Source organism: Lithobates pipiens, unplaced genomic scaffold (assembly GCF_037356315.1).
Source record: "Lithobates pipiens isolate NorthernLeopardFrog02 unplaced genomic scaffold, aLitPip1_a1.2 Scaffold_16, whole genome shotgun sequence".
Taxonomy (NCBI): domain Eukaryota; kingdom Metazoa; phylum Chordata; class Amphibia; order Anura; family Ranidae; genus Lithobates; species Lithobates pipiens.
The window spans coordinates 42,022,829-42,043,534 of NW_027507748.1; the positions used below are offsets into that span (position 1 = coordinate 42,022,829).

Consider the following 20,706-nt stretch of genomic DNA (forward strand, 5'->3'; position numbering starts at 1 on the left):
GCTGGTAGGTGTCCCTCATTCCCATCTCAGAATGTTGGGAGGTATGCTTCACTCTTCTGAGTGACTTTAGGTCCCTTCACTTCTCCCCTTCTGCAATATGAACTGCATTTTTTGGGCTTTGTTTACTTTATTTATTACCTGAACCCCCCACCACTGCCGTTTTCACCTAGGCAAGAATGACATGTCCCTTTTCCCGCGGCCTCCTGGGATATCCACATCACTTATCTCAGGAGGCTGCAGGAGGAGGGACACAAAGTGGGATGGGTGATGAATGTAATTGCGTCTAGGTCTGTGGCATGTTCCTGCACTGGGCGCTGTGGTTCCTCCTGCCGGTCACTACATCACTATTGTGTTTTGTAGTGATATAGCTGCCGCTGAGAGGACCAGAAGTGTCAGATAGTAGTGGTCCAATGCCTGATATGATGATATCATAGCGATCAATTGGCAACTATACTGATTGCATCCTAAGCATCGTATCTGGCAGGGTCACCATTAGATACAGTGCTGTCCCATAACTAACTGAGTCTGTGTCACAGTGTTACCCTGACCGACAGCACCACCACCCCCCCTTTGGGAACATCACCTGTGTGGTCTCGTAAGTAGATGCCCCCTGTCTCTCATGGGGCGCGGTGTGTGGTGTGGGTGCTTCCTGGGGTGGATAGTCCCTATGGGTTTCTCCTCCTCCCCTGCAGGCCTGGGCTCCTGTACCTTACCCCCCTCCCCACGTGGCTGGGCTGGAGGGATTTCTCTGGGGCCGCGGTGCTTCCATGGGTTTTCTAATGCCGCGTACACACAATCAAATTGTCTGGCGTACTTAGTCCGCCGGACCGCATTTCACCAGACAATCCGATCGTGTGTGGGCTTCAGCTGACTTTTTCAGCGTAAAGTCCGGCGGACTTAGAAAGTAGTTTTGCAGTCCAATCTTTCCGGACTTGGGTTTCAGCGGACAATCCGTTCGTCAGTATGCTAGTCCGGCGGACTAAGAATGACGCATGCTCAGAAGCAAGTATGAAAAGGAAGCTATTGGCTACTGGCTATTGAACTTCCTTTTTCTAGTCCCGTCGTACGTGCTGTACGTCATCGCGCTAGCAATCGCCGGACTTTCCGTGTGTCCGTGTGTGGCCAAGTCCGTTCGGTAGAAAGTCCGCCGGACTATCCGCCAGATTGTTTGGCGGACTAAGTACACCGGACAATTCGATTGGGTGTACGCGGCATTACCTGTATTCCCAGCCCCCTTGTTTTGGACAGAGAGGGCCCATCAGTGTTTGATGACTGATTTGCACGTGGGCCCCCTCCCTGGTTGGTGTGGACCAGTGGCTGTGGGGACAGGCAACGCTGGTCACCGCTCTGTATGTCTCTTCTGCTCTAAAATCTTCCGCCTTGCCTGCTAGAAATTTTCTGTGGGTTATTAGTACAATGAGCCGTACATAGTCAGCTTACTATACAATTTCGGCATGCCTTGGGTGCCAGGATGAATTAACTCCCATGTGCATGCTCAAGATGGTCGACAATATTGAAACTGGAAGACCTGGATTGCAGCAAAAGGAGATTGCTGACATCACATTACTGGAGGGAGGAAGCTTTGGAAGGTAAGTGTGGTAAAATGTGAAAGTATGCTGTGAATATTATGGCAAGAGCCCACCCACCATGATACAGACTCATTAAAAGAGCAGTCTCATGAGCAATAAAAACGGTAGGTCGGTTGATTCATTTTTAAATGCTTATCTTTGTTTCCTAAAAAAAATGTTTAATGATTCTTCAGTATATCATGTCTTTATTGCTGCTAGTATTGCCTGTCAGCTCCACCCCTGTAGGAAGCCCAATTTGTGGAGTTTCCTTTTGTGGCGCTCAAGCAGAGGTCTCCTGCTACATTCCCCTTTGCTGTGAGCATGTCTGTAAGAAAGTCCTGGGTATGTGTTTACAGTCTCGCTGACACTCGCTATGCATAAGTAATGATGGCATGGGTCCTTGGGCTAGCACCTGGTGCCCGAGACAAGCGCTGTCAGTAACATCTAATTAGGTATTCATCCCCTACCAAACAGCGTGGTCAAACAGTGGTGGAGGAAGGGGGGCAACTGTACACATGCTAGCTCAGCGTCCACAAACCGTGGTGAATACAGGGCAAACTCTCTGCTCTGCCCTCTCTGGAATTTCAGGATTGCTTTACCTTTTCTGACCTCATGCTCCACTTTGCCTGGGTTTTTAAGTTTTACTTTTTGGTCACGGTACTTGATTTCACCAGTCCACTTCGAGCCCTTTGAAGACTTTTTTAACCTAAGTTCCAGGGGACAACGAGTGACAATACCTTTAGGAAGCAAAAAAAAAATTAATAAAATCACCACATAGAATGATTAATACATTTCTAGATTTATTAAAGGGGTAATTTCACTCAAAAAGTTATATTTTTGACAAGAATTAGAAATATTTGATGTTTTTTAAATATTTTATATTTCTTATAGTTTATATATTTTTAGAAAGCGGGTGGAGTTACGTATTGCCATTGCCTCCATTTCACATGCTTACTTATCTGTTCTTAGCTCTGTTAAAAAAAAAAATGACCTGCTGTTTACAGTGCTCAATAGCTCAAGGTGAAATTTATACACATATGTGAATAAGCCATTTCCCTCCCATCATCACTCTTCTTAGTTTGTTCAAAAAATGTGTTGCAAAGAAATAATAAATGCATTCCCATTTTCAGAAAAACAAGGTGCATTTATCATTTTTTTTTCCCATATGAGCCTGTCTAGCATTGCAACTGTGATCAGTAGATCTCAGGAGCAATGCACAGGCTCCTGCTTACTGCTGCTCCAGCCGAGGTCCATACCGAGGTACAGATAGTCGATTATGGAGCTGGAGGAAGTATCAATGGACTACGTATGCGGTACTCACCACACTTCTGTTCCATTTATTACTAAATGTCCCTCTGATTCCTGTGAATGAATGAAGTGGCTTTGTGGACAGAGCCACACATGGCCATCAACATTTTTTAAAAGGTCACATGAACCAGGAGGGAGAAGAGCCCCCAAACTCTGTTTGGGGGTGGCTTGGCACCATGTTACACCCTAAACAAAGGGTGATAAAATATATAGTATAAAAAGTGAACTTAGCCTTTAAGTTGACCTGATGCATGTCAGACGCTGCAACACTTGGCCTAGACATCTAAGAATCAATGACCACTGCTCACAAAACAAATGAATGTAGCTATTATTTTTAATGTAGATAGCAATTTTTGTTCATTATATATGCAGGTCCACCAGTCAGATCTGCATTATAAAAAGCAATGTATTGCTTATGAGAGGGTCTTATCTCAACAGTTATGCTACCAAGGATATAATTCCTCTTCTCTACACATACAATCCTTAAAGGAAGAATTTACAGTATATTATACAATAATAATGAAAATCCGGTGTAGCGGACATGCATAAATTTGAACATTACATAAAAAAATACTTAACCCTTTCACGACCATGGACCATTGATGCACAGACGTCCAGAAAAAAAACGTAGCGTCCTTGGTTACCCAACAATAGCTCTATGACTGATTTGCCCATATATATATATATATATATATATATATATATATACACATACACTATATTGCCTAAAGTATTGGGACACCTGCCTTTACAAGCACATGAGCTTTAATGGCATCCCAGTCTTAGTCCATAGGGTTCAATATTGTGTTGGCCCACCCTTTGCAGCTATAACAGCTTCAACTCTTCTGGGAAGGCCGTCCACAAGGTTTAGGAGTGCGTCGATGGGAACGTTTGACCATTCTTCCAGAAGCGCATTTGTGAGGTCAGGCACTGATGTCGAGAAAACCTGGCTCGAAGTCTCCACTTTTTTCACCCCAAAGGTGTTTTATCGGGTTGAAGTTAGGACTCTGTGCAGGCCAGTCAAGTTCCTCCACTCCAAATTCGCTCATCCATGTCTTTATGTACCTTGCTTTGTGCACTGGTGCGCAGTCATGTTGGGACAGGAAGGGGTCATCCCCAAACTGTTCCCACAAAGTTGGGAGCAGGAAATTGTCTTGGTACCGTATGCTGATGCCTTAAAGCGGAAGTAAACCCTGATGGGTGTTACTTCCTCTTTGATTCTCTGCAAAGGTAAAGCATAATGGACTACTATGCATCGCATAGTAGTCCATTATGTGTCACTTACCTGACACAGGAGCCAGCAAAGTCACCGCTGTCCCCTGTAGTCCGGAGCATCCATCTTCTCGGTGGGTCTCGCTGCTCCAGCGCTGTCATTCCACGGAGCCGCGGTGACGTCACTCCTATGCATAGGATCCGCCACTCGCGACATATCGCCGTTAACAGCGGGGCGCACTCAGTGCGCCTGCTTGCCGCTGTCTATGGCGCATGCGCCATAGAAAGTGGTGCCTGTCTTTTGGCAAATATCTCCTAAACCGTGTAGGTTTAGGAGATATTTCTTGGACCTTAATCTAGGCTTACCTGTAGGTCAAAGTGGTTTGTAAGGGTTTACAACCACTTTAAGCCCTTGTACACACGGTCAGAGAATCCGTCGGAATGTGTCCTATCGGACCGTGTCGTCGGATAATCCGACTGTGTGTGGTATGCATCGGACTGATTCCGTCGGAATATCCGTCGGAACCAATTTTCCAACATGTTGGAAATATTTCCTGACCAACTGGGCCGATCGGACATACTCCGATCATGTGTAGAGAATTTTGATCGGACCAAGTGCCACGCATGCTCAGATCAAATTCCTACATCAAAGCTATTGGCTACTAGCCTGAATGTAGTCCCATCGTAACGAAATTACGTCATCACGTTCTGAAAGATCGGATTTTGCGACAACTTAGTCCGACCGTGTGTATGCAACAGTTTTGGACACAATCCGACGGACAAAATCCGATGGGCAAAATGCGACGGATTTGGTTGTGTAAATCTCCGACCGTGTGTACAGGGGCTAAGAGTTCCCTTCACTGGAACTAAAGGGCCAAACCCAACCCCTGAAAAACAACCCCCCACCATAATCCCCCCTCCACCAAATGATTTGGGCTAGTGCACAAAGCAAGGTCCAGAAGCAGATGTGTTCCAGAATCAGAAGCAGATGTGTTCCAGAATCAGAAGCAGATGTGTTCCAGGATCATCAGATGAAACTCTGAGTTCTTAATATATTTGAAAACTATGCTGCCATTTTCATATTTTAGGCAGAGTATAATCCTGGTTTGGTCTTGGGGGTGATCTAAAAGAGTAAAATGCATCCGACTCCTAGGTGTTGTGGTAGCAGGCACTCTTCGTTTCTGCCCTGGAATGTGGGCGGGCACTTCAATATCATCACTTACAAAGCGGGACCAGTGGTGGCCAATTGTCCTGCATTGTAGCTAATGATGTTAGCGTAAGGGGGCAACAATATGTCGAGTCATTTATCAGTTTTTTTTAATGGCACAATTTTCAATTTTAAAAGCATACTACAGTATATTCTTATTCTAAATATATATGATCTAGTTTCACTATGTGGATGTGGATTGCTAAAATAATTCTTACCACTTCCCCTGGGTAGACATACACCGGAAAGGGCCTCCAGTACGGAACTTTTCCCCGAACTCTGGTCACCAATTACAGCAATGGCCGGCAATCCCAAGTCCTTCTCCACCCCCAGTGACCGCAGGGAGTCAATGAGGTCTATGCAAGGTCGGATCTTGAACTCATATTGTTGGTTTAGGACATTCTCTGGGTCGGTCTTGACTGCAATCTCCGCATAATCGTGAGAAAGAATGGCTTGTGTAGAGGGCTGGAGAAAAGACAGACATAAATTGGATGATTTAACTCTACATAGGAGATAAAATGTATGGTTGGCCTATGCCAACCTTACACTATGTTAGTGTTGTCTACCTCCATTAGAGAAAGACCACCCGTAAAAAAGAAAACTATCTCTATTTTCTAATGAGCTCTGTAGATCTCTAAATATTACTATCAAGCCCAGCTCCAGCCAATATGGTTTACTTTGTTTTTGGACAGAGTATAAATAGGTTGGATGGCAAAGAAATACCCCTTTGAAGTATTTCTTTGCCATCCATGGATTTATTGGGAGATTTCCCCTTACTTCCTCTCAGGAGTGTTGTGGAGGTTGGTGAGAAGGTCTTCAAACTTGTATCCAGTTAAAGGACAAGATTTGTATTTATTGGTAAAGAAACATTCATCCACATTGACAACACATTTCAGGGCTTTGTATGGTTAAATACAGTATATTACCAAAAGTATTGGAACCTCTGCCTTTACACGCACATAAACTTTAATGGCATTCCAGTCTTAGTCCATAGGGTTCAATATTGAGTTGGCCCACCCTTTGCAGCTATAACAGATCAAACTCTTCTGGAAAGGCTGTCCACAAGTTTTAGGGGTGTGTCTATGGGAATGTTTGATCATTCTTTGAGAAACACATTAGTGAGGTCAGGCACTGATGTGGACGAGAAGGCCTGGCTCACAGTCTCCTTTCTAATTCAACCCAAAGGTGTTTTATGGGGGTTGAGGTCAGGAGTCTGTGGAGGCCAGTCAAGTTCCTCCACCCCAAACTCACTCATCCATGTCTTTAACCACTTGCCGCCCGCCCACCATCAAATGATGGCTGGGCGGTGCGGCTCTCGTTCTGGGTGGACGTCATATGATGGCTTCCCAGAACGACTGCTCTTCTGCGATCCGAAGGGGCGCATTGCGGGGATCACGGCCTCTCCTTGCTGCTAGGACAGGGCGTGACCCAAATCTGTGTAAAGAGCCACAGACATGGCTCTTTAACCATGTGATTGGCTGTGTCCAACCACAGCCGGTCACATGTAAACACGGAGATATTGGTAATCGGAGCTCCTCGCCTCACATTGAAAGAGTGTGAGGTGAGGAGAGCCGATCAGTAGCATCTCCTCACAGGGGACAGCTAAGTATTTAATCAGGGCACTGATCATCAGTGCCCTGATTACAATTAAGTGTCCACCAGTGCCAGCAGTGATTGTCCACCACTGCCATCAATCAGTGCCAACCTGTGCCCACAATTGCCACCAATCTGTGCCCACAAGTGCCAGCACTCAGTGCGCACAAGTGCCGGAAATCAGTGGCCATTAGTGATGCAAGTCAGTGCTGGCTATCAATGCTGCCCATCAATGCCACCCATCAATGCCCATCAGTGCTGCCTATCTGTGCTGCCTATCTGTGCCCACCAGTGCCACCTATCTGTGCCCAGTGCCCACCAGTGCTGCCTATCAGTGCCACCTATCAGTGCCCATAAGTGCGGCATATTCGTGCTTCCTCATGAGTGCCACCTAATCTGTGCCCATAAGTGGCACCTCATCAGTGCAGCCTCATCAGTGCAGCCTATCATAGACATGTGCAAAAGGAAAACATTAGTTTTGTTTCATTTTAATCCGTTAATTAATTTAGTTTAGTTATGTTCGTTAAATTCGTTTTCGGATTTCGTTTTGTTTTCTACTGAATACGAAAAATCTGTCGCATTTGAAAATACTCCAACCAAATTCGAAAATATTTCTACCGGATTCGAAATGATTTCAACCGCATTCTAAACGATTTCAACCAGATTTGAAAATATTTTGCAACCCAAATTTATGGCCAATTTGGAGATGTTGTAGTGCTAGTTCTACTGTGTTTGCATACCTAATTTGGTGTTTCTAGCTATAAGTGACCCCGAGATACGTGGCCCCAAAGTCGGGTCGCAAAATGTCATTCTCTGCTGCTAATGCTTGACATTTTGTGACCCGAATTTGGGGCCCCATAACTCTGGGTCACTTGGAGATACTTGGAGATAGAAACCCCAAATATGGAAATGTTGTAGTGCTAGGTCTACTGTGTTTGTATACCAAATTCGGGGTTTCTAGCTACAAGTGGCCCCGAGATACGTGGCCCCAAATTCGGGTCGCAAAATGTAATTTTTCTAATTTGATTTGAATTTCGTCCGAATTCAGTTGAATTCGTTAGCATTGTAATTCGGTAATTCGGATGCATTCGAATGTCCGAATAATGAAAATTCGTCCGAATTTTGAATCGGAACGAAACAAAATGCACATGTCTAGGCTATCAGTGCCGCCTCATCAGCGCCCATCAGTGAAGGAGAAAAATTACTTATTAACAATATTTACTGACAGAAACAAAGAAAATACATTTTCTTCACAATTTTGTCTTTTTTTTTTGTTAGGAAAAAATAAAAAACCCAGGAGTGATTAAACACCACCAAAAGTAAGCACTATTTGTGTGAAGAAAATGATAACAATTTCACATGGTTACAGTGTTGTATGACCACGCAATTGCCTTTCAAAATGTGACAGCGCTGAAAGCTGAAAAAATGGCCTGGGCAGGAAGCGGGTGTAAGTGCCCAGTATTGAGGTGATTAAGGACATTGCTTTGTGTACTGGTGCGCAGTCATGTTGGAACAGGAAGGGGCCATCTCTAAACTGTTCCCACAAAGTTGGGAGCATGAAATTGTCCAAAATGTCTTGACATGCTGACGCCTTAAGAGTTCCCTTCACTGGAACTAAGGGGCCAAACCCAACACCTGAAAAACAACCCCACACCATAATCCCCCCTCCACCAAATGATTTGTGATAAAGATATGGAGGAAGGCGTTTGAGATGGAACTTCCCTCAGACACTCTCCTAAACCTTATAGACAGGCTTCCAAGAAGAGTTGAAGCTGTTATAGCTGCAAAAGGTGGGCCAACTCCATATTGAACCCTACGGACTAAGACTGGGATGCCATTTAAGTTCATGTGCGTGTAAAAGCAGGTGTCCCAATACTTTTGGTAATATAGTGTACGTGCCAGATCTGATCTGTGGTTCTGAATAAAAGGCTCAGGAGAGAATTGTTCCAATAATAGTTTTCAAGAAGACTCACTCTGTGAAGGAAAATCTCTCCAAGGGAACATAGCCAAAAACAAATTTTTAGTAGGGTGTGAAAGGATTAGAACATCTGACGATGTTTGTATTACTGTCCATGCTTTCCTGCTTTGGTGACAGCCCCCACTCCTCCTTTCAAAGTGTGGACATCACATGAAATGGGGAACCCCCCAATGGAGTCAAAGACTGAAATGAAAACCTGACAGATTGTAACCCCCCCTCCCCCTACATTCTTAAATAAGTGTTATATCTAATTGGTAGAGAAAAAGTCTACATTACTTAACCTGTTCAGTGTTTGCCACCCCTCTCTGCCAATCCCTCCACCGGCTTCGTAAATTAAATTTAAACTTGTCTCCAAATATCACCCAAACTGTCCTTTCCGCTCCTCTCAAGACCTCCTGCTCTCTAGCTCCCTTGTCTCCTCCTCACATGCTCCTCCTCAGGACTTCTCCAGAGCCTCTCCCATCCTCTGGAACTCTCTACCTCAATCTGTCCAGGTATCTCCTACTCTGGCTGCCTTTAGGGGTTCCCTGAAAACTCATCTCTTCAAGGAAGCCTATCACGCCTCCAAGTAACTGAACTTTTATCACTTTCATCAGCTGGGGTGGGGGTTGTTATGTGTTTGTTAAGTGCCTGTATCAAATTGTTCTATTGTTTCTGTCTGCCTTGGGAGCAAAGTACTATGGGATCTATATGTGGATTAGATGCTAGACGGGACGGGTTCTCCAGCAGCCCCTCTTAAAGACAGTCTACTATTGGAATGTTGAATACACCCGTGTGTCATGTTACTGGAGGAAGTAAAGTTTACCCCGCTATGTGTCATTATGCAAAGAGGGGGGATTGTCCCCTGAGTGTATATCTCTTTGTACCTGTGTTTGAATAGACAATCTTATGCTTCTTACCACCCTACACTGATGCCTCGATAAGGGACTGGGTGGGCTAAGGGACCATGGATCGTGCTGGTACCAGACAAGGGAAGCTTATACTGCGGACATACTCCTTTGAGCACGGGATCCGTCACATTGCCTTTCTCCTAAACTGACCAATCATACTCCTTCTAACTTTAATATGACCCTGTCCCTTCCGGCACCACTTGTCATGTACTCCTTCCCTTAGCTTGCACAGGGGTATCAATAACAACCAATCCTGGAAATCCCCAACCATTAATTTTGACAAGCTTAAGGATCAGATTATGGAGACCCTGATATATGAAAGCATGATAAAACCGCTTGTTAGAATGACCAGTTTTGACAAAATGTTACCTTGACGTGGGCACTGTGGCTTACACATATGCAAATGTGTGGACCAACCCTCTTCCCAACTAAGTGTGCTGGACATTTTGGTTTGTTTGCGATACTCTCTACTGTACCTTTTAATCTTTCATAACATTCTCTTCAAAATTTCTAGTTATTCCCTGTTTGTTCCCTTTGACCCCATTTACACCTGAGCGTTTTGTAGCTTGAAGCCTGAAGCTACAAAACGCTGGAGGGGCAAAAAAACTATTATTCTCAATGGAGATGGTTCACATCTCCACTCCATGTTTCCTGAAGCTAAACGCCTGAAGCTCAAACAAGTTCTGGACCCTTTTTTGACGCTCAAAAAGGGCAGATTTGGGTGTTTTTCTTCTTTTTACATTAGTGACCTTTTGCCCTGGACAAAATCGCGGCAAAATCGCTAAATTTTCTGCCTGAAAACGCTACGTTCAGGTGTGAATGGGGCCTTAAGGTTGGGTTGTACAGTTGTACGCAAGGGTGTGCATGTTACACAGTATCGCCCTAGTACGGACACCCTTCCATAGCTTCCAACTGTCTCTGATTTCGAGGGACTGTCCCTGATTTCAAACAAAGTTCCTCTGTCCCTCTTTCCTCCTCATTTGTCCCTCATTTTGGACTGATCTATATAATTGGATATAAAATTCACTTTTTGTCTTTCAAAAAGTGTTTTCCAGTCCTAAACCTTTCATCCAATTTCTAAATTGCTGCATTTGTAAATCGCAAAAGCCGATATAAAGGAATAGTAGAGGTTAGAAAAAAAAAGCACTTGCGGGTTTAACAAGCTGCTGACCTCCCAGCGGGCGCGATGGGCTGAATCACATACCTGTACGTGATTCTGCACCTCTGGGTCTGGGACACGCATGCGTGCCGCCGACGACCTGCTCCCACTGTGATTGGACACAGTGGGAGCCAATCAGTGGGTGCAGAAGACGCGATATCCGCTGGGACCCGCCAATCGTTCAGGAGACAGGCAGAATGGCGATCTGCCTATTTAAAAAAGGCAAAGGCAGATTGTTGTTCTTTTAGAAGGGAAGGCTGTGATCCTGTCTTCCTGCTAAGCAGGAACACAGATCTCTGCCGTCCCACAGTACAAGCACCTCCCCCACACAGTTAGTAAGCACTCCCTAGGCACACATTTGGCCTTTTGATCACCCCTGATGTTAACCCCTTCCCTGCCAGTGTCATTAGTACAGTGACAATCTGATAAGAGCAATTTCATCAGCACACCAAGGATTCCTTAGGAGGGTCCAAAGCTTTATTTACATGGTCATACGGTACAAATACGCCAACGTAGGGCCCCTGCATGGTTCCGAAAAATTGCCATATGTGTATTGTGTGACCATGTAAATAAAGCTTTGGACCCTCCTAAGGAATTGTCAGTGGTTTCTAGCATGTCATCATTTCAGCACCCAGCATTATTATAGCCATTTCCACGAACGCGTGCATAGGGAATATTGTACAGTGACCGTGCATATTATTTAGCACTGATTACTGTATTAAAGTTTCAAAAGTGTCACTTAGGCCGCGTACACACGGGCGGACTGTTCGCCCAACTTTGTTCGTCAAACAATCCGACAAACAGTCCGCTCATTTGCATGAACGGACTTGACCACACACGATGAGCAGACAGTCCGCTGAAACCGTGCGCGATGACGTCTACAGCACGTACGACGGGACTAGGAAAACAACGTCCTATACACTGCAATGCAACCTTCGGCCGTGTAAATCCTTTCTGAGTATGCGCGATACTTAGTCCGTCCAACTTGCCTACACACGAGCGGACTGTCCGCTGAAACCAAGTTTGGACGGACAAAACCAAGTTTCAGCGGACTGTCTTACGGAAATTCCGAAAAACTTTGTTCGTCAGACTGTCCGCTGAAACAGTCCGCTGAAGCCCACACACGAGCGGATTGTCCGCTGAAACACTGTTCAGCGGACAAAGTTGGGCGAACAGTCCGCCCGTGTGTACGCGGCCTTAGTGTCCAATTTGTCCGCCGCAATGTTGCAGTCCCGCTATAAGTTACTGATCGCCACCATTATTAGTAAAAAAAATTTTTTAAAAATCCAAAAATATATCCCATAGTTTGTAGACACTATAACTTGTGCGCAAAACAATTAATAGACGCTTATTGGGATTTTATTTTTAACAAAAACACGTAGCAGAATACATATTTGTTTATTGGATGTGTTTTATAGCAGAAAGTAAAAAATATTGTTTTTTTTTTCTCAAAATTGTCAGTCTTTTTCTGTTAAAGCGGTTCTCCACCCTAAAGGGGAAGTTCCGCTCATCTGATCCCTCCCCACCTCCGGTGCCACAATAGGCACCTTTTAGGGGGGAGGGGGGTACAGTTACCTGGATAATCCAGGTATCTGCACCCACTTCTGAGACAGACCACCGCAGACCGCCGCAGATGCCCCACCCCCCGACTCGCACATGCGCAGTAGGGAACCGGGCAGTGAAGCCGCAACGCTTCACTTCCCGATTCCCTGACAGAGGATGGTGGCGGAGGCAGCAGAAAGACGAGCGATCACTCGTCATCTGCCGCCAACATCGCTGGACCCTGGGACAGGTAAGTGTCCATTTATTAAAAGTCAGCAGCTGCAATATTTGTAGCTGCTGGCTTTAAATATTTTTTTTTAAGGTGCAGAACCACTTTAAAAAAAAAAAAAGTGATCAAATAGCACCAAAAGAAAGCTCTATTTGTGGGGAAAAAAAGACATCAATTTTATTTGGATACAGCGCCGCACGACCGGGCAATTGTCAGTTTAAGTAACGCAGTGCCGTATCGCAAAAAATGGTCTGGTCATGAAAGGGGGGGGGGGTGTAAACCTTCCGGAGCTGAAGTGCTTAAATAATCTTTTTTTTTTATAATTCTCCATTAGGGGGGCGTAGCACGGGGGTGTGTTCTATGCCTACGTATTTTTGCTAATAGGTGTTCCTCTTTCCCATCTCGAAAAGATGGGAACATGTCCTTTCTATACATTTGGCCTAGATTTGTTTTTTCCTTTTTACACTTCACCCCACAATTTGTATTTTCTACTTTGCGGAACACAATAAAAGAATTTATTGAAAAGAAGAACAACATACAGAACTAAACGTCTACATACCACTTCAGCTGCTGTGCCTGCTCCTTCTACATCTTCTGTTGCGATAACTCCTGAAATTGAAGATGTTTAAAAAAAATCTCAACATTAATAGTACTCAGTTACAAAATACATTTGCATACACTTTGGGGCTGATTTACTAAGATGAATGCGCTGCGCCGGTTTATACCTCCATTTGTGCGCCAGATAAATTATCAAGTGAGCGTATGAACCGGTGTACGCATAAGCGCAACACATAATATGCCGGTGCAATTGATAATAGCGCACGCCGTATCATTAACAGTCCATTCACACAGGGGCAACACGACTTCCAGCGCGACTTTGGGAGGCAACTTGGACACAACTTGAGTGTGAATCACGGCGCGACTTGGGGCGACTTACAACTCGACTTTAAGTCGCCCCCAGGCCAGGCAACTTTAATAAAAAAAAAAAAGGCATGATTTCCCCTCCAAGAGCATACCAGGCCCTTCAGGTCTGGTATGGATATTAAGGGGAACCCTGCACCAAAAAAAATGGCGTGAGGGTCCCCCTCAAAATCCATACCAGACCCTTTAGGTCTGGCATGGATTTTAAGGGGAACCCCGCGCCAAATTTGTTTTTAAAATGGCATTGGGGTCCCCCTCAAAATCCATACCCTGACTCTTATCCGAGCACGCAACCTGGCAGGCTGAAAGAAAAGAGTTGGGGGGACAAGAGAGCGCCGCCCCCTTCTGAACCATACCGGCCACATGCCCTCAACATTGGGAGAATGCTTTGGGGTCCCCCCAAAAACACCTTGTCCCCATGTTGATGAGGACAAGGGCCTCATCCCCACAAGCCTGGCCTGTGGTTGTGGGGGTCTGCAGGTGGGGGGGCTTATCGGAATCTGGAAGCCCCCTTTAGCAAGGGGACCCCCAGATCCCGGCCTCCCCCCCTGTGTGAAATGGTAAGGGGGTACCTTACCATTTCACCAAAAAAGTGACAAAAGTGTTAAAAATGACAAAAGACAGTTTTTGACAATTCCTTTATTAAAGTCTTCTTTCATCTTCTTTCTTCTGGTCTTCTTCCTTCTTCCTTTCTTCATCCTTTGGTTTCTTCCTCCATCTTCTTCTTCCTCCATCTTCTTCTTCCTCCGATCCTCTTATTCTTGCTTCATGGTTCTGGTCCGGCATCCTCCTCCACAGCGTCTCTTCTTCATTCTCGGGCCGCTCTGAGCAATGGGAGGCTCCCACTGTGTGACGCTTCTCTTCTATTGACAGTTTTTATATAACGGAGGGTGGGGCCACCCGGTGACCCCGCCCCCTCTGACGCACGGTTCCGTTATATAAGACCTGTCAGAAGAAGAGAAGTGTCACACAGCGGGAGCCTCCCATTGCGCAGAGCGGTCCGAGAACAAAGAAGAGACGCCGTGGAGGAAGATGCCGGATGAGAACACCGGAGCAAGAAGAAGAAGATCGGAGGAAGAAGAAGATGGAGGAAGAAACCGAAGGATGAAGAAAGGAAGAAGGAAGAAGACCAGAAGAAAGAAGAAAGAAGACTTTAATAAAGGAATTGTCAAAAACTGTCTCTTGTCATTTTTAACACTTTTGTCACTTTTTTGGTGAAATGGTAGGGGTACTTTTGTACCTCCTTACCATTTCACACAGGGCCGGATCTGGGGTTCCCCTTGTTAAAGGGGGCTTCCAGATTACGATAAGCCCCCCGCCCGCAGACCACCACAACCACCGGCCAGTGTTGTGGGGATGAGGCCCTTGTCCTCATCAACATGGGGACAAGGTGCTTTGGGGGGGACCCCTAAGCATCCTCCCAATGTTGAGGGCATGTGGCCAGGTATGGTTAAGGAGGGGGGCACGCTCTCGTCCCCCCCCTCTTTTCTTGCGGTCTGCCAGGTTGTGTGTTAGGATAAGGGTCAGGGTATAGATTTTGAGGGGGACCCCCACGCCATTTTTTTGGGCGCGGGGTTCCCCTTAAAATCCATGCCAGACCTGAAGGGTCTGGTATGGATTTTGAGGGGGACCCTCACGCCATTTTTTTTTGGCGCAGGGTTCCCCTTAATATCCATACCAGACCTGAAGGGCCTGGTATGCTCTTGGAGGGGAAACCATGCCGTTTTTTTTAAAATTAAAGTCACCTGGCCTGGGGGCGACTTAAAGTCGCGTTGTAAGTCGCCTCAAGTCGCGGTCCCCGCCAAAGCACCTTCCCAATGTTGAGGGCATGTGGCCTGGTATAGTTCAGGGGGGGGCGCTCTCTCGTCCCCCGCTCTTTTCCTGCGGCCTGCCAGGTTGCGTGCTCGGATAAGGGTCTGGTATGGATTTTGAGGGGGACCCCCACGCCATTTTTTTTTTGGCACGGGGTTACCCTTAATATCCATACCAGACCTGAAGGGCCTGGTATGGAATTTCGGGGGACCCCCACGCATTTTTTAGAAAGCCCTGTTTATCTTGCAGAAAAGAATTGTAAAGGTGACCGTGCCCCCCTTTTGAGCTAATAGGGCCTGGTACAAAAGGAATCACCTGCTGTGTAGTTCAGTTGATTTACGTCAGAGGTGCTCAACCTTTTGACAATGAACGCAGGGCTCTGTACAGAGGGAACCATCTCTCTGTTTCTTTTCTATGCAAAGCAGGGATAAGAAACAAAGTGATTTGTGGTAAAATCCAGCACCCATTACACATTGTTCGGCACCCATTTAACCACTTGGGTTCCCGTAAGTAAACAAAGCCGCGATCAGACGCGTGTCAGCGTGGGATCGGTGAAATTTTTTTCACGATCTTATGCTTTCCAGCCTGGAGGAGAGATGTGTTGTCTTATTGACCCCACATCTCTCCATAAAGAGGACCTGTCATGAATGATTCCTATTACAAGGGATGTTTACATTCCTTGTAATAGGAATAAAAGTGATCAAAAAAAAAAAAAAAGTTGGAAAAATAAAGTAAAAATAAAAAAAATTAAGTAAAATAAAAAATAACATAAAAAAATTTGTTTTTTAAAATGCCCCTGTCCCCAGTAGCTTGCGCTCAGAAGCGAACGCACACGTTAGTCCCGCCCACATATGTAAACGCCATTCAAACTACACATGTGAGGTATCGCCACGTGCATTAGAGCGCAAGCAACAATTCTAGCTCTAGACCTCCTCTGTAACTCTCAATGTGTAACCTGTAAAAAATTGTAAAGTGTCGCCTATGGAGATTTTTAAGTACTGAAGTTTGGCGTCATTCCATGAGTGTGCGCAATTTTAAAGTGTGACATGTTAGGTATCTATTTACTCGGCATAACATCATCTTTCAGATTCTATAAAAAATTGGGCTAACATTACTGTTTTGTTATTTTTTAAATCATGAAACGTTTTTTTTTTCCAAAAAAAATGCGTTTGAAAACTTGTTGTGCAAATACTGTGCGAGATAAAAAGTTGCAATGACCGCCATTTTATTCCCTAGGGTGTCTGCTAAAAAAAATATATATATATAATGTTTGGGGGTTCTGAGTAATTTTCTAGCAAACAAATTATGATTTTTACGTGTAGGAGAGGAGTGCCAGAATAGGCCCGGTATTAAAGTGGTTAAAATAGCATAGTGCTAAATAGCAAAAATGGCCTGATCATGATGGGGTAAAATCTTCCGGAGCTGAAATGGTTAAAAAAACATCCTGCACTCAACTATACAGAAATAGGGCTTTGGAACTTCACTCCCCCCTCCACCCCCATCCACTTCACCTGCTATACATTCAAGTGGAGTGATCTGTGGAATGTTTAGACTCAAGAGCTCGTAGTTCCTCATTCTTTGGCCATCATTCTACCTGAAGTGTTCTGAGGACATTGGGTAAAAATAAACCAATCTTTCCTGAAAAACAGGTCTATGGGCACAATACAGATCTCTATCTTGATGTCCCAACATGACTTTAAAGCCTCTTACACGTGATCGGAGTTTCTACAAACTTTCCCGTGGATTTCTGTACAAAGGGCGTTGGCCGTGAACTTGTTAAGCATACACAACTTTCACCAAATCACGTGTTTTTTTCTGCTCTTTACCGCCACCTTTGGTCAACTTCTGTATTGTTGTTTGATCTTTTGCTTTGGTTCTGAGCATATGTGTTTGTAGTCCGATGGTTTTCTGTACACACGATCGGACTTTGCTCCATCGGACTTATGTTGTCGAAAAAATGTGTCCGTTCGCACAGCCAACAAAAGTCAGATGAAAAGTGAAAAAGTTTGTCCGATGGAGCGTACACGCCATCGGATGTTGTCTTAAAACAGGTAATTTGCATGTTTGTTGTCAAAAAGTCAGATCGTGTGTACGGGCCTTACGATTCGTCAACCATTCTAAATAAAGACCCCACACTGGGTGACATGGGTTTAAATGGCCACAGCAGACCTTTTATTAACCACTTAAGGACCGGGCCTCTTTCTGAGATTTGTTGTTTACAAGCTAAAAACATATTTTTTTTTTTGCTAGAAAATTACTTAGAGCCCCTAAACATTATAATTTTTTTTTTCTAACACCCTAGAGAATAAAATGGTGGTCATTGCAATACTTTCTGTCACACCGTATTTGCGCAGCGGTCTTATAAGAGCACTTTTTTGTGAAAAAATACACTTTTTTGAATTAAAAAATAAGACAACAGTAAAATTAGCCCAATTATTTTTTTTATACTGTGAAAGATGATGTTACGCCGAGTAAATTGATACCCAACGTGTCACGCTTCAAAATTGCGCCCGCTCGTGGAATGGCGACAAACTTTTACCCTTAAAAATCTCCATAGGAGACGTTTAAAAAATTCTACAGGTTGCAGGTTTTAAGTTACAGAGGAGCGAGCTCAGCGGGACGGGGCACGTTTAAAATAGTTTACCTTTTATTTTTACACTGTTCTTTAAAAAACAATCAAATATCGTGTCGCTTTTATTCCTATTACAAGAGATGTAAACATCCCTTGTAATAGAAAAAAAGCATGACAGGACCTCTTAAATATGAGATGTGGGGGTCAAAAAGACCTCAGATCTCATATTTACACTAAAATGCAATAAATAAAAAAAAAAAATTATCATTTAAAAAAAAAAAAGGCTCTCTAAAAAGCTATGGGCGGATGTGATGTTTTGACGTCAATGGTATGGAGTCGGGTGGGGGTCATCTTCCTCTCACTTGTCTCCATACCCAGAAAGGAGAAGCATCCGATCGTCTCCACCGCTGCCAACGGCTCCGGTAAGCGGCGGAGGGCCCTCTCCCACCGTCCATAAAAGTGATCTTGCGGCGAATCTGCCACAGAGACCACTATTATCGGAAAGCTTGCCGCCGGCCGAAGAAGAGGATACCGGGGTTATGGCAGCTACCTGCTAACAACAATATCCCTCTTCAAAGTTAGCACGTATATCAGCGTGTGGCGTAATAAAGTGAATTAATCAACCTTATTTCAGTCAAGGCACCCTTTAGAATTGTGCGCGGCCCCCGGGGCGCATCAGTCTGAGGACTGATACTAGAAGGTGCAGCCAAACTTCTTTTACACACTCCCACACATGCAATTGCATATTTTAATTTTAAATTTTTTATTTAATTGAATACATTTTTAATGCATGCGAGTGTAATTAAGAATTAGCGACACCCATGTGCATTTTTGTGCAGTACAGGAAAAGACGTGATTTTGCATGTGTTGCCACACTGCACCTGGTGTGAACAAGCCCTGAAATGTGGTCTGCAGGTTGTAATCCATCCTCACGCAAATGCTTAGTATTGCTGTATCCAGGGCTGCTGTTATAAATAATGGGCCCCCGCACAGCCTATCTGACAGGACAGGCTCCTCTACTAACCTTTGCTCCCCAAATCCTATGTCTGCTTACCTCTGCCCCCCAAACCCCTTCACGTCTAGCCTCTGCACCCCAAATCCCCCCCTCTGCTAACCTCTGCCCCGCAAACCCCTTCAAGTCTAGCCTCTACACCCCAAATCCCCCCTCTGCTAACCTCTGCCCCCCAAATTCCACCTTTACTATCCCCTGCCCCCCCAATCCCCCCTCTGCTAACCTTTGCCCCCTCAACCCCTTCACGTCTAGCCTCTGCACCCCAAATCTCCCCTCTGCTAACCTCTGCCCCCCAAATTACACCTTTACTAACCTCTGCCCCCCCAAGCCCCCCTCTGCTAACCTTTGCCCCCCCAAACCCCTTCATGTCTAGCCTCTGCACCCCAAATCCCCCCTCTGCTAACCTCTGCCCCGCAAACCCCTTCAAGTCTAGCCTCTACACCCCAAATCCCCCCCTCTGCTAACCTCTGCCCCCCAAATTCCACCTTTACTAACCCCTGCCCCCCCAATCCCCCCTCTGCTAACCTTTGCCCCCTCAAACCCCTTCACGTCTAGCCTCTGCACCCCAAATTCCCCCACTGCTAACCTCTGCCCCCCAAATTCCACCTTTACTAACCCCTTCCCCCCCAATCCCCCCTCTGCTAACCTTTGCCGCCCAAAACCCCTTCACGTCTAGCCTCTGCACCCAAAATCCCCTCTCTACTAACCTCTGCCCCCCAAACCCCTTCACGTCTAGCCTCTGCACCCCAAATCCCCCCCTCTGCTAACCTCTGCCCCGCAAACCCCTTCAAGTCTAGCCTCTACACCCCAAATCCCCCCCTCTGCTAACCTCTGCCCCCCGAATTCCACCTTTACTAACCCCTGCCCCCCCAATCCCCCCTCTGCTAACCTTTGCCCCCTCAAACCCCTTCACGTCTAGCCTCTGCACCCCAAATCCCCCCTCTGCTAACCTCTGCCCCCCAAATTACACCTTTACTAACCTCTGCCCCCCCAAGCCCCCCTCTGCTAACCTTTGCCCCCCCAAACCCCTTCATGTCCAGCCTCTGCACCCCAAATCCCCCCTCTGCTAACCTCTGCCCCGCAAACCCCTTCAAGTCTAGCCTCTACACCCCAAATCCCCCCCTCTGCTAACCTCTGCCCCCCAAATTCCACCTTTACTAACCCCTGCCCCCCCAATCCCCCCTCTGCTAACCTTTGCCCCCTCAAACCCCTTCACGTCTAGCCTCTGCACCCCAAATCCCCCCTCTGCTAACCTCTGTCCCCCAAATTCCACCTTTACTAACCCCTTCCTCCCCAATCCCCCCTCTGCTAACCTTTGCCGCCCAAAACCCCTTCACGTCTAGCCTCTGCACCCAAAATCCCCTCTCTACTAACCTCTGCCCCCCAAACCCATTCACGTCTAGCCTCTGCACCCCAAATCCCCCCCTCTGCTAACCTCTGCCCCGCAAACCCCTTCAAGTCTAGCCTCTACACCCCAAATCCCCCCCTCTGCTAACCTCTGCCCCCCAAATTCCACCTTTACTAACCCCTGCCCCCCCAATCCCCCCTCTGCTAACCTTTGCCCCCTCAAACCCCTTCACGTCTAGCCTCTGCACCCCAAATCCCCCCTCTGCTAACCTCTGCCCCCCAAATTACACCTTTACTAACCTCTGCCCCCCCAAGCCCCCCTCTGCTAACCTTTGCCCCCCCAAACCCCTTCATGT

At 45.9% G+C, this 20,706-nt stretch overlaps 1 protein-coding gene across 1 annotated transcript in view; it reads right to left on the reverse strand.

The window, feature by feature from the left end:
* LOC143981733 (interferon-induced GTP-binding protein Mx2-like) overlaps positions 1-20,706 on the reverse strand; it is an 87,128-nt gene that overhangs the window by 56,649 nt on the left and 9,773 nt on the right. Inside the window, exons 3-5 of the mRNA XM_077479783.1 lie at positions 13,246-13,295; positions 5,514-5,760; positions 2,168-2,305 (exon numbers count right to left, since the gene is read on the reverse strand). Of these exons, the coding sequence (XP_077335909.1) occupies positions 2,168-2,305; positions 5,514-5,760; positions 13,246-13,295 (435 nt within the window). The remainder of the gene's footprint in view (positions 1-2,167; positions 2,306-5,513; positions 5,761-13,245; positions 13,296-20,706) is intronic.